This window comes from Huiozyma naganishii, chromosome 1, assembly GCF_000348985.1.
Source record: "Huiozyma naganishii CBS 8797 chromosome 1, complete genome".
NCBI classification, from domain to species: Eukaryota; Fungi; Ascomycota; class Saccharomycetes; order Saccharomycetales; family Saccharomycetaceae; genus Huiozyma; species Huiozyma naganishii.
Genome location: NC_035922.1, coordinates 1226746 through 1240731, shown reverse-complemented (window position 1 = coordinate 1240731; position 13986 = coordinate 1226746). Strand labels below are relative to the sequence as shown.

Sequence of the window (13986 nt, the reverse complement as noted above, 5' to 3'; positions counted from 1 at the left end):
AGACAATGGAAATAGACGGTAGTGAGACGGCGTACAGAATAGTCCCATTTCGTTACAGCACGCTTGTTATATTACGCTTATATATCTACTCTTTGTGTAGTGTCAATATCATGATATCTACTGTTCCCTACCGCGTTTTGCGGAAGATGTGCACTTCCTCGTAACAGAGAGACGGTTGAATCATGTCCATGCTGCAACATATACGGACCAAATGTTGTATAGTGGAGTGGAGAATCGGGAGAGTGGCTGGTCTGTCGCTCCCCGAGCTCCGTAGCACGTCTCAAGCACTGGTTCGTGGATTAAGGTCCATTAGCAACGTGCTGTATTGCAAGGACTTGACCTACGTGAGAGACGGTGGGTTGGCACAGATGGTCAGCTCTCCCAAAATACAGATGGTTTTGAGCACAGAGAGGAGAGACCTTCTCGCCGAATTCTTGGCAAGAGTGCAAGGTATGAAGATGTCGGCGGCGAGGGCTGGTTCCAGACGCCCAATTGTGGAGCGAGAACGCGGACAGCAGCTCCATATAAAGAGGGATAAACTACTGGGACAAATACTTACTGGAGGAACTACGCACAGTAACAACAGTCCGTGGATACTGGCAGATCCCACAGAGATGAAACTAACCTCGAATACTGGTACCGTGTTTCCTGCGAAAGACCTAGGGTCATTGATGTCCCAGTTTAATGAGAAGAGAACTGGGGAGACGAGTGCAAAGGTTGAACTCCTCGATACTTTCCCAACAGGTCAGCAAGATAATATTCAACTCAAACCATATCTGTATATAAACACCAACGATCTACCAAAGGGGTTGAGCACTTGGTTACAGCCTTTCTCTGAGACGACAACTGAGGAAGAAAAGCAACGCTTAGATCTGCTACTTCATGGTTTCAATGGATTTTAGGCAATATTGGGCTACTACTAAATATGTGTGTACATATATACCGAAACATAACCATTCTCAGTTCTTCAACATACCATCAACCTTGGCATGATCCTTCTCAAGGACAGAGTTCAAATAACATATACCGCGTTGTTGATTATTCAAAATGTGAGCAATTTTATCAATCTTCTGGTTGCCTGCATCATACACTTCACCAGATGCTTTGCCATCTGTGTTGCTATCACTACCACCATTTTCATTAATTATTACCATTGTATTATCAAGCTGTTGGGATATGTTCTTGGCACGTTCCTTTAGCACAGTTAGACGGGCCCAAAGTTCGTTTGTTTTCCCGAGTCCGGCTGGATCTTGTGACCTATCCAGTAGAGATTTAAACTGCGTCCACATTTTTTCTTCGTTAATGGTCATTGGAAGACCTCTGTTCTTCAATATACTCAACTGCGACCCCAGTTTCAGGATCCTTCGTTCGATCTCAACATTCTTAGAAACAACTTTCAAAATGCGCGATGCAGTCTCTAACTCGTGCCGTTGCTGTAACTGGGTGTTTTTATCAAGCATGTCTTTCAATATCATTCTAATTTTGGCGACATTCTCTATTTGTAACTGATTCCGTTGGTTCAGTTCCTCAAAACCGAAAATCTGAATTGGGATCAGGTTGGAAATTGGCTTAGGTTTATTTTCAATTGCTTGGTCCCATTCCTCTTGTATCACATTTGGAGGCTTATTATTGTACACTATAGCATCAGTCTCGTTGACTTTATTGTAGACAAAGGTCCTGAGTTTGGATTTAAATGATAATGGATCCCACGATTCTTTACATTTTATGATCTGTTCTTGGATTTGTTGCGGGTAGTTCGCAGAATGCTGCTGCTGCTGTAATGCATATAAGCTATTGTTATAGTTGTTCATCGGCATGTTGTTAGTGGCAGTGCCTGCACCATATGGTGCCATGCTGCTCTGTGTTGGGAACAGCGTCGACGTTTGTGAACCATTCGGCTGTTGTTGGTTGGTGTTTTGTGACCAGGCAAATGACGGCTGGCTCGAGGGAATTGCAGGATTTCCCAAAGTAGATTGGGGTTGCTGTTGTTGTTGTTGTTGTTGTTGCCCGAATAACCCTCCGGTTTTGTTGCCTGTAATGTTATTGCCGAAGAGACCCCCACCAGCGGAATTCTGGTTTTGGTTCTGACCGAAAAGACCAGTGGTTGTCCCGGCAGGTTTAGCGCCAAATAGACCACCAGTTCCACTTGCTGGCTGGGTCGTGTTAGAGTTACCAAATAGACCTCCCGCGGTATTCGTAGCAGGCTGCTTTGCACCAAAGAGTCCTCCTCCAGGAGCGGACCCAGCCTGTTGGCCAAACAAACCACCTCCAGTCGCGGGTTTATTCGCACCAAATAAACCACCTGACTGCTGCTGCTGTTGCTGATTTTGACCAAACAGTCCACCGGATTGTTGCCCAGGTTGTTGTTGCTGGTTCTGACCGAACAGTCCACCAGATTGTTGTGTTTGCGGTTGCTGACTTTGACCAAACAGCCCACCGGATTGTTGTCCAGGCTGTTGCTGCTGACTCTGGCCAAACAACCCACCTGGCTGCTGCCCAGGTTGCTGCTGACTTTGACCAAACAGTCCACCGGATTGTTGCCCAGGTTGTTGCTGCTGGTTCTGACCGAACAGTCCACCAGATTGTTGTGTTTGCGGTTGCTGACTTTGACCAAACAGCCCACCGGATTGTTGTTGCTGGTTTTGCCCAAACATCCCCCCACTCTGCGAAGGCGCATTGGTACCAAATGCCGGCTTGCTGGCGCCTAGAAGGCCACCCCCACCAGTCTGTTGATTAGCGTTGTTCCCAAAGAGACCACCACCCGCACTGTTACTTTTGTTGCCAAAGGAAAACCCAGTGGAGCCCGTGTTCCCAGCATTGTTACTGCCAAACATGTGTGCTGTCAATTGACCTCTCCAGGATACCACAGGGACCAGATCCAAGACCCCCCCTGCAAACATACATCGCTTTAAAGGTCTGACGCTCTTCTTTGGAATCGATTTAAAAAAATTTGCGGTGGATCTCAGAGTTCCTCTTCGTGGGGAGTGATATGGCATTGCCAAGAGACTAGTGGGAGGGGTTCCCTCGATAAGGACGGTGTATCACGGTCTTGATCCTCGGCGTAACACCTGTCGCAGCAGAACAGCATATTAGACAGTGTTGCAGCTGCTTCTACTACCCAACCTTACATCTCTTCGTTGCAGCGTCACAAATAACTGTGTCATAAAAAGTGATAAACGCGAAACTGAAAAATTCGGCGCGTCAAGAGAATCTGTCACTAGAGAGAGTGATCAAATCGCTTCTACAACCCACTAAGCAAACTGCCAAGCTTGCAAAACACGGTTATGCCAGAGGTTGTAAAGAAACCGGTTTTTGAATACGGTGGGAAAACGCTGCTATCGTTGGGTTTCGATAACAACACGCTATTTGCTGCAAACAAAAAAGGTCTTACCAAGATCCTGGCACTGAATCATCCCGAGAAAGAACCCGAGGTAATCGATATTTTGGAAGGGCTCACATCCATATGCACCGTCTCCAATTCTAAATTTGTACTTACGTCTTCCAGCGGTGATGCAATCGCTTACGATTATAAGAGTACCGCTGCGAGGCACCAGCTACTGGCTAGGTTCGGCCTGCCCGTGAGAGATTGTGTGTCAATCCACAATGGGAAGATGTTTATCATGGGTGGTGATGACCTGGTGTTGGCCTCGGTGGAAGTAGGTGCAACTGGCAACAACAACATTAAAATCCGAGAGCAAATCAGCCAACTGTCGTATAGTCCCACCACGAATCTTCTGGCAGTTTCCTTCATTGACGGTACAATTCAATTCTTTTCACTGACCTCTGCGGTTCCCAATAAAGTTAAAGAGTTGGACGGGTATATTAATAAGAATTCGTATTCCGACGAAAACGAACCATCTACACTGGACAAAATAATTGCCGATGACGTGAGCAACGACTCGGATGATAATGATCTACATATATCGGATGCAGAATTTCAACCACAAAACAGAATTTGCACTCGTGTGGCATGGCACCCTACAGGGTTAAATTTCGCAATTCCTTGTTCCGATCTTACCGTGAAGGTGTTCAGTCTGAAAAACTACGAACTTCTCAAGACGCTGGTGCAACCACCAAAGACATCCAGTGTGTCAAAATTTATTGATCTGAAATTTGACAGTTCACAAGGAACCCACGTTGCTGCAGTGAACTTGGACAATGAGCTTATCGTTTGGGACTGGGAAAAGTCGGAGGTCACATACCAAAGAAAGTTTTCTCAACAGATTACAAACTTTGTGTGGAAAATCGGGTCTGACAGTAAAACGTTGGATATCATCCTTGGGACTTGGTCAGGCTATTTTATTCACGTGAAAGACGCTGTCAATACGAAGATTTCACGAGATGACACAGAAGGTAGCAAAGGCACAAAAGTTACATCTAAAAGTGTTTTCGTTCAAGACGACGATTCCGATGAAGAACTGGATGAAGTGTTAAATGAGGGTAAACCCAAGAGTACTTTGGTAGATGGCGTTGCTGAAGAAGGTGGCTCTGACGATGAAGATAGCAACTCCAATGGTGTTTTTACTCAAGAAAGGAAGGAATTGAACGATCTGCAAAACGGCAAGAAAAGGAACCTTTCTGAAGAAGAAGAAGAAGAAGAAGAAGAAGATTCTGAAGCAGAAGAGTTCATTGATGACGACGATGGTGCTGGGTATGTGCCCGCAAAGAAGCAGAAAATGTCTCTCCCAATCTTTGATAAAAGTAAAAGCTTCACCTCAGGAAGGCTAGTAGCACCCCCAACTTTTCGGTACAAACCAATATCACCAGGTGCAACGCCATTCGGTGTCGGGGATAGAAGGTATCTTACCATGAATAGCATTGGCTACGTTAGTACCGTAAAGAACAACGAACAGTTCAGTATTACTGTCTCCTTTTTCGATATCGGCAGGTTCACCGAATATCATTTTGAGGACTTGTTTGGCTTCGATACTTGCTTCTTGAATGAAAACGGAACTCTATTTGCACAATCAAAAAGCGGTCAGCTACATTACAGACCTTATGGTACATTTCACTCCAACTGGACCAAAACAATACCCTTGAGTAAAGGGGAAATCATAACTGCTGTTGCTGCGACACCCCAAAGGATTATTGTTGGTACATCGTTTGGCTATATTAGAATTTTTAACCAATATGCTGTTCCAATAACTGTGGAAAAGATGTCGCCAGTTGTAACATTAACTGCACTAGATTATAAAGTGTTTACGGTTCACTACTCTCCATTTCACGGTATCTCATATTCATTGTTAGAGCAATCGCCAACAAAATCGAGATATTTCCAAAGGGAATGTCCCCTACCCATTATTCTTCCGCAAAATATGGACCAGACTGACGAATTTGGTGCATCGTCCTTTACTGCCTTCAATCCTCTGGGTATCAAGAGTGTGTTTTTTTCGCAATACGGGGACCCATGTATATTCGGTAATGATAACGTGCTCTTGGTACTAAGTAAATGGACATCTCCTACTGAAAGCAGATGGGTTCCTCTCTTAGATTCTAACCTCGAGTTGTGGAAGATGACCGGGGGTAAGGATAAGCACGACATTCACGTATGGCCCTTAGGTTTATCGTTTGACACTCTGAACTGTATATTGGTGAAAGGTAAAAACGCTTGGCCGGGCTTCCCTCTCCCCCTACCGTCTGAAATGGAGGTGAGAATACCAGTTTTAGTCAAACAACAAATATGGGAGGAAACGCTTTCAAAGCGGGATGAGGACGAGGACGCACAAGCAGATTCTGCGGAGCTTGGAAAAGACAAGGGCGATGGGATCTCCGGGAAGGAGATCAAGGTACCCGATAATATGGCTGCGGAAGAGGAATTAATGCGTTCTAAAATCCTAAGCGGACTCCTAAGTGATACTCTGGAAAATGAAGGTGAGCTATTTGGCAACGAAAACGAGATTATAGCCCAGCTGAATAATAATTACGATAAAGCGTTGCTACGTTTGTTTGCGGTGGCGTGTTCCACCCAGGACTCAGATAAAGCACTTTCGTTGGTACAAGAATTGAAGCAAGATCGCGCGCTAACTGCAGCCGCAAAGATTGCAGAAAGAGCGGAGATGATGTCTTTGATGAAGCGGATCAACGACATACGAGAGACTCGTTTTGAGAGGCAAATGGACAGTATGAAGTGATGGTGTACTGGATCCCTAACCGTCTGTATCAATTACATAGTAAAACGAATCTGTGCCATACCGTCTAAAGTGATGTGAAAAATTTTGATGAAGATGAATTCTGTACAGAATGGAAAAAGTATTAGAGATGAGCTTGATATTGCTAGAGCAGTTTGAAAAGTTCATACACAGCATTGTGATACTGCTCGATAAAAGCGCATTTACTCGAGAGATATTTTTTGCGACTGATAAATAATGCCTAAAAGATCGAGAGAGGGAAGCTCCCGACCAGCTCATGACAAGGATGAAGAAATCACAGATCCATCATCTAATGAAGAGAGCGGTAACGAGGGGGAAAACTCCATTATAGATCATGAAGAAGAGGTTGAATCCGATGAAGAGTTTGAAGGTGAGAATTCTGCTGATAAAAGAAGGCGGCTGGCTAGACAATATCTAGACAATCTTAAAACGGATGCCAAAAGTATTGCTACCGGTCTCTCTGATTCTGCAGCGCTCGAGAAAGAACAACGTGAACTAGACGATTACAACAATTTTGATGCGGCAGATTTAGACAAGGATATCATTGCAACAAGGCTTAAGCAAGACGTCGCCGAACAGCAAGGTCGTATTTATCGGTTGATTGGTGATAAATTACTTGTAACCGAAGCTAACGTTACATTTACTAGAGTCGGAGAAAAGTGTTTAACCGGTCTGAGCTGTTATCAACCTGATGTGAATAAATTCCATGCTGAGGAGGGGTTCGGGAGAGCAAAAAACAGAGGTAAAATATTCGCGTATACGGTGAGTGGAGACTTGCAATTAACTAAATACGATGTGACTGACTTTTCCAAAAGACCGAAAAAGATGAAGCATGTTAGAGGTGGATCCAAGTACACTCCAAAATCTACTCATGAGTTTGAAAATACCACCGAAGGGCACTACAAAGAAATATTAACAGTTGCAGCCTCACCGGATGGAAAGTATGTTGTGACAGGCGGTAGAGACCGGAAGCTGATTGTGTGGAGCACTGAATCGTTGGCTCCTGTCAAAGTCATCCCCACAAAAGATCGTAGAGGTGAAATTCTCTCTCTGGCATTTAGAAACAACTCGGATCAGTTGTATGCATCTTGTGCTGATTACAAGATCAGAACATACTCGATAAATCAGTTTGCTCAATTGGAAATTCTTTATGGTCATTACGATTCTGTTGTAGATATTTCTGCACTGGCCATGGAAAGATGTGTCAGTGTAGGGGCTCGTGACAAAACGGCCATGTTATGGAAGATTCCAGATGAAACTAGACTTACTTTCAGAGGTGGTGATAATCCCGAGAAACTACTAAAGAAATGGATGAAAACCAATGCAGTAGAAAAGGAAGATGGTGAGATTGAATACCCAGATGAAAGCCAAGCGCCTGTATTTTTCTGTGAGGGGAGCATCGATGTTGTCAGTATGGTTGATGATTCACATTTTGTCACCGGATCCGATAACGGAAATATACACCTGTGGTCCACGGGTAAAAAAAAGCCTATCTTCACGGAGAGAGCTGGTCATGGTTATCAAGATGCTCCCAGTGAATCTTCAATATCCGGGGAAGTAGACGAAATAGTTAGAAGAACCCAAGTGCAAGATAATAAGATCGCTCACCCATTTTGGATCACCTCGATTTACGCAGTACCGTACAGTAACATATTCATTTCAGGTTCTTGGAATGGTATTTTGAAAGTTTGGAAGATCTCAGAGAACTTAAGGGAATTTTCGTTATTGGGAGAGTTGCCCAACTGTAAAGGTGTGGTGAACAGGATTCAGGTCGTTGAATCTGGTAAACCCGGTAAAGAGACTTTCAGGGTCTTGGCAAGCGTGAGTAAAGAGCACAGATTAGGAAGATGGATAAATCATACTCCTGGAGGAAGAAACGGTATTTATTCGGCTGTGATTGAGCAAACCACTTTTTGAAGCCTAATAAACACACTAAACAAATGCATCGATACATATGTATATTTAGATTGAAAGAAATCAATATAATTATATGTCGAAATTTACACTTGTAACATAGTGAACTATACTAATATTTTATTGTTTGAGAGTGCATGTATTATACAAACATTGTGGAAGGAGTAGTTAAGAATATAAAAGTTACGTGGAAACTATACATTCATCTCTTCTCTGTCACCAATAACTTCGAAATGTTCCAAAAACTCGTTAATCTTGGCAAATTCGTCTTCTGTAATCTTGCCCTTAACTTCATCGAAGTTCTCGGCAACTCTTGAAGCAGAAGATCCAGAAGGAATTGGAATGAAGTTAGCCCCTGGGAACGTCTTAGATCTCTGCCATTTTTTAACCCAACCCAAGGCCAGTTGTGGTAGAGTGATTTGTTGGTCCTTTGGGCGCTTGTCAACAATCTCTTCCTGTAGAAATTGTACCAGTAGCAGGTTGTGTTCCAAGGCATCACCTTGGAACCGCTTCAACATTGCCTTGAATTCACCCTTTGGAGGTGCCTTGGCCTTCACTGTACCGGTCAACAATCCTCTCCCCAGTGGCGAGTAGCAGATGATTGTCAAGTTTAGGTCACTACACGCTTTCGCAGTACCATTGATCAAGATGTCTCTACTGAACATGGACAGCTCAAGTTCAACACAGACCAGATATTTGCCCCAGTCCTTAGCAACAGCTCTAATCTGTTCTCCAGTGACTTCACTCAAGGAGATTGCCCCGATGAACGATTCCTCAATCATTTTGGCCTGAGCCTCGAACGATTCCCTTGGATACACCTCGCCCTCCTTCAAAATGGAAAGGTCTAGTCTAGCCGGTTCAAATATGTCGATGTAACCACCGACTGCATCACAACACCGTTTGATACTGGCAATGACTTCGTCATACTTTCCAGTTGCCTGGAAAGTTTCAATGTTGTATGCACCTTTGCAACTGATGATAACTTTGCTTCTCAATTCTGGGTATTTTTCAAAGAATGATTTTACCAGTTTCAAGTTCACCAAATCCGGGCCATAAAATTCGCCCACATTGAAGAACGCCTTGGTATTGTTTTCAATGGCCAAGTCGACGACTTTCTTCATAGCCTCGTGACTTTGCTGGACTGGGACTACTTTAGCGGCCCATGTCAAGCTCATCATCCCATACCCAGTATGGATTTCATTCAAGTCTTTTCTGATCTGTTCAACCTTGGACATATTGAGAAGAGGGTGTGTTATTACGGTGGTGTGGTTCTACTCTACAAAAGATAAAGACGAGGAAAGCACAATTGAGACACACAATTTTCCAGCTTTCCAGCAGGATCAATCCGTCGTTTTTATATGTGTTACGCGGTCATCAAACCAAAGAAAAGGAGGAAACCAATTTTAAGGACGACCCCGCCTTCCACGATTATCTCATCAAATCTGCCCTCATTCGGCTATTCGCTGTGCCTTCACAGCATTAAGATTCGGCCGAACGGTTCACGCATTCTTCTCCGCTGTTTCCTATTTGGGACAGACGGATATTCTCTCCGCCGTTTGACTTTTAAGTGGCGGTGGTGTTCGGCCGAACGAGGGCGAAGGGGGAGTCGGGGCCGGTCCAGAAGCGAGAGGGTCGCTCAGGGGAGTCTGGTTGTGGCAACGTGGACATTCAGAGGTGCCCGCGGATCAAATTGCCTGCGGATCAAATAGCTCAGCCAAGAAGTGTAAACACGTGTCGTAGGAAAAAAAAACATTTACGTTGTTCCTCTCTGCACAAATAAACAGGACACATTAGCAGGTAACAATTAGTTCAGGGCATCTTGTTGTTTGCGGTCCCCTTGATGAAACCGTCGATTACTTTGGAGTCAATTCGCTGATTCGTCATCAAAGACTGAAATGGATGGTACCACTTTGCTTTTATGGTCTGGTTATCTTGTTTATAGTTGTTTCATCTCACCAAGCGTATGTCCCGAATAGGAAAATTACACGATTTTTCACATATTATATGGCCATAGCGGCAGATATTGAACAAATGGCTGGGGACAACTCAACGATGGATAATTTGAATGGTCAACGCAAAGTGACAGGAGCAGGCTCACCCCGAAGTAAACAAGGTGCTAGGGCCCGATGACATGGGCAGCAGTTCAAAACTATGATATACAGTTCAGAATACCATTGGCCTTCTCCCACAGGACGCATAAGTTGTGTAAATTACCAAACGGGGTATTGGCCCTTTTGATATCTGATCCAGAAGATAATGCAAGTGTGTGTTCGGTCACCGTGGCAACAGGCTCGCATAATGATCCCAAGGGTGTCCCCGGTTTGGCTCATCTATGCGAGCACATGCTGTTTGCCGCTGGGTCAAAAAAATATCCAGACGTTGACAAATACCATCAAACGCTGTCCAAAACTGGCGGAACCCACAACGCGTACACAACTGGAGAGCAAACAACCTTCCACATCTCTGTTCCTAACATGAATAGGGAGGGTGAGCTGGAATTTGACTGCATCCTAGACATGTTTTCATCCTTTCTGAAGGAACCTTTGTTCAATTCCACAGCGATGAACAAGGAAATCTATGCCATTCAAAGCGAACATGATAGTAACGTTTCAAGCCTGAGTAAGATACTTTATCAGGCTATCAGATTGATGGCGAATGGAAATCACCCATTTAGCCAATTTTCGACTGGTAATATTCATACACTGAAAAATATGCCCTTGGTTACTGGTATGAATTTGCGGACTTTACTTGTAAACTACTTCGAAACTAATTTCCAACCTCGAAATATAACTGTTTGCATTAAGGGTTCTCAGTCCGTGAACATACTGACTAAACTAGCACTCACAAATTTTGGCTACATACAATCGTCCAGAGCTGCTAAAGGAAATGTCATTCGCCGATCTATCTCTAAAAGAGACTCGATACGTTCCAATGGGAAGAAATTGAAAAAAATTGAAAGCTTTAGGATTTTGGAAAAAGCATGGAAGGCGAAATACAAAGATATCAAGTGTTTCGACGACAGAAACAACTTTATGATAATCAAATCAAATAAGCAATCAACAATGCGTTTTTTGTTCCCAGTGAATGAAAGTGGTGCAAATTTTACACCAAAGGAACTGAAAATCTTTAGTGGCATATGGCGTGAGTTGTTTGGAGACGAATCGAAGGGATCCCTGCACAGTTACTTCATCGAAAAAAGTTGGATAACAGAGACAACAACGTATATATCAGATTTTACCTATGGGGTATACGGATTAATCTTACAGTTCTCGTTGACTGCCTCTGGTTGGGAAAATCTGAGAGAAATCATCTCAAAAGTTTTTAAAGGTACTCTTGAATTAGTGCGCTGGGAGAACTTAAACTCTTTATCCAGAATTTTGTTTGAGCATACTACCATCGAATATATTAACTATCTCTACCAAGAGCAAGAAGTACTCTCATCTGATTTTTGTTCTGAGTTAACTGAGCTACTACAACACAGTCTGAGGACCCCAGAATTAGAGTACCTTTTCAAAGAATCGCCGAATCTGATTGAACTAAATAATGACCATAGCGAGAATCTGATGACGGTTACACCATGGTGGTTTGATCAGGCCATGAAATTCCAAAATTTTATCAATGAATTTATGAAGGTAACAAATGTAAAGTTGTTTCTGTTGGGTTCAGAACTAAAGCACAACGCTTTTTTCGAGTTGGGCTCACAAAATAAAGATTGGAGTACAGATGCATATTACGGATTTGACTACATCAAAAGTCACCTTAATTTTAAACAAATAATAGATGAACCCTGCACGACCGTGAACGACTACTCACTTGCCTTACCCTCAAAAAATCTCTTCATCCCACAGTTCTTCCAAAATCTAGCAAATCTCCAGCAGATTTTCATGGAATACTCTCTGAGATCTCGTTTTGCGGTTTTACAACCTCAGGTACCAACAAGTATGCTACCTAATCAAAAACCAAGATTGGTCAATCGGTCATCTCATTATGAAATGTGGATTCTCCCCATTGACAAAGAACCTGAGTCTGTAGCTTCTCCAGATCGTATTCCAAAACAGAGTACTGTAACATTTTCTATTGAGTCTTTGACGATGACACCTTCATCGATGAACACGATGCATTTGGAGATCCTTGGTGAAGTTTTGAATTTCTTACTCACATCAGATTTATACCCGTCATTGCAGTTGTCTTATGCCTACGAAATTGCCACATCTCTCAAGGGAGACGTGCAGCTCTGTTGTACAATATGTGGGTTCAGCGACGGTGTTGTGAAAATCACTGACTATATTCTTTCGACGTTGCGTCTAATTGGAGATCCTGCGACTGCTAATATTGTCACCAACAGTTTGCTAAGGAAGGCGAGGATCCAAGTGAGAAGTAAATATGAGGCCGCATCTTCTGAGATTTGTGTGAAACTGGCGAGCATGGGTCTGTTGATCGTTCTTGAGAGAGGCATGTGGACTTTAGAGGATAGATTGGAAGCGTTGGAGGATAGTGACATGTCGAGTTTCCAACAATTTTGCCATGAATTTGTGATGAACGATAGCGGTAACTACTTGAACTTGTTTGTCCAAGGCGATATGAGATATGCAGATGAAGTCAACTGTCTGATTCATTCGAAATTGACACACCATTTGAACAGCAGCAGATGCAGCACCCCAACTACGGATTACAGACGGTCCACAACCGTTTTGAAGCCTGGGGTAAATTACTATGTGGAGTACCCTGGCCAAGGTGATGATCCGAATAACAGTATAGTGCACTTTGTGCAGGTTGGTTTAAGGAATGACCGTGCCGCGTTCACTTTGGCCCATTTCACCGCTTACCTGATGCACCTAACGTTAGTACCTGACCTTCGTTATAAGAAACAGATCGGATATGTTGTTCTCGGTGGTCTGAGGATCATGACAGACACCGTTGGGTTGCACATCACGGTGATGTCCGCTGGACAGTGTCTTGATTTGGAGGATAAGATTGATGAGTACATGATGTATCTTGAGGACACTGTGTTGAACGCGCTTACGGAGTCTCAATTCGAGGAAATTTACTTGAAACCGTACATTAGGTTAATAGGCGAGCACACTGTGGGTGAGATGGACACGTCAGGAGGCCCCACAAACCTGTTAAGCGAGATCTACCCCAATGTGCAAAACGGCCACTCTTCCGTGCTCGAAGGGATCGATATGAAAAGACACAAGCAGTTATGGAACCTGATCCAAGCGAAAGAGTACGATTTCTTACAGGGCAACGATATCCTAGACCGCACGGTGGTCCAAGGGTTAACTTTGCACAGGTACATGACCTTCTTCAAGGAGAAACTGTCTGCGAGGTCTACCACGAGAAGCAAGATCTCAATAATGATCGACAGCCCTATGAAGCGGGAGGAAATCATGAACCGGCAGATGTTTCTACAGATGGAAACTTTCCTCAAGATGAAAGGGTTTGCGATCAAGGACACAGAGCTGCGCGATATAGTCAACAAGTCGCAGGGTTCGCCCACCCAGTTGCTACGGCACTTGCTCGCACACTTCAAGACCCGCGGCGAGAACTGGAAGCTGTGCCGCGTCATTGCGAAAGAGGTTGGGAAACTGTTGGCGCTGGGTGTGCGTCGCAGCCTCACACTGCGACCCACCGTCCCACAGCGACCGTCAACAACTACTACTACTACACCACCGCCAAGACACAGGTTGCCGGACGCGGACTTCTTCCGCCGCACGTGAAGCAACGGCTGTTCTTTGCTGCGTTTATTTTATTTGCTCGAGCAAATAATTCAGATCTCGGCGACTGCAACGGAAGGGTGCGGTTCTCGAGGGTTCGCATGGGCTCGAGGTGTATATATATATATATGGGCAGTGGGTACAGACGTTGTAGTTGCGGTGTAATTGTTGGGAAGGAATTGGCAAGAGTACCCGTGTGTCCAGAA

The 13986-nt window shown here is 44.0% G+C and overlaps 6 protein-coding genes across 6 annotated transcripts; 4 read left to right on the top strand and 2 right to left on the bottom strand.

The window, feature by feature from the left end:
• Positions 1-182: 182 nt before the first annotated feature.
• On the top strand, positions 183-902 carry MSS18 (Mss18p; the record flags this gene model as incomplete). The annotated part of the gene is made up of 1 exon (XM_022611250.1): positions 183-902. The coding sequence occupies one exon, from the start codon at positions 183-185 to the stop codon at positions 900-902; it is 720 nt and encodes a 239-aa protein (XP_022462677.1).
• Positions 903-959: 57 nt separating this feature from the next.
• NUP57 (FG-nucleoporin NUP57) lies at positions 960-2996 on the bottom strand (the record flags this gene model as incomplete). The annotated part of the gene is made up of 1 exon (XM_022611248.1): positions 960-2996. One exon carries the CDS (start codon positions 2994-2996, stop codon positions 960-962), a length of 2037 nt encoding a protein of 678 aa, XP_022462676.1.
• A 288-nt stretch (positions 2997-3284) lies between these two features.
• CTF4 (chromatin-binding protein CTF4) lies at positions 3285-6131 on the top strand (the record flags this gene model as incomplete). The annotated part of the gene is made up of 1 exon (XM_022611247.1): positions 3285-6131. The coding sequence occupies one exon, from the start codon at positions 3285-3287 to the stop codon at positions 6129-6131; it is 2847 nt and encodes a 948-aa protein (XP_022462675.1).
• Positions 6132-6365: 234 nt separating this feature from the next.
• On the top strand, positions 6366-8066 carry RRP9 (ribosomal RNA-processing protein RRP9; the record flags this gene model as incomplete). Its single annotated transcript, XM_022611246.1, has 1 exon — positions 6366-8066. The coding sequence occupies one exon, from the start codon at positions 6366-6368 to the stop codon at positions 8064-8066; it is 1701 nt and encodes a 566-aa protein (XP_022462674.1).
• A 191-nt stretch (positions 8067-8257) lies between these two features.
• On the bottom strand, positions 8258-9298 carry KNAG0A07750 (aldo/keto reductase family protein; the record flags this gene model as incomplete). Its single annotated transcript, XM_022611245.1, has 1 exon — positions 8258-9298. The coding sequence occupies one exon, from the start codon at positions 9296-9298 to the stop codon at positions 8258-8260; it is 1041 nt and encodes a 346-aa protein (XP_022462673.1).
• Positions 9299-10189: 891 nt separating this feature from the next.
• AXL1 (Axl1p) lies at positions 10190-13783 on the top strand (the record flags this gene model as incomplete). The annotated part of the gene is made up of 1 exon (XM_022611244.1): positions 10190-13783. One exon carries the CDS (start codon positions 10190-10192, stop codon positions 13781-13783), a length of 3594 nt encoding a protein of 1197 aa, XP_022462672.1.
• Positions 13784-13986: the final 203 nt, after the last annotated feature.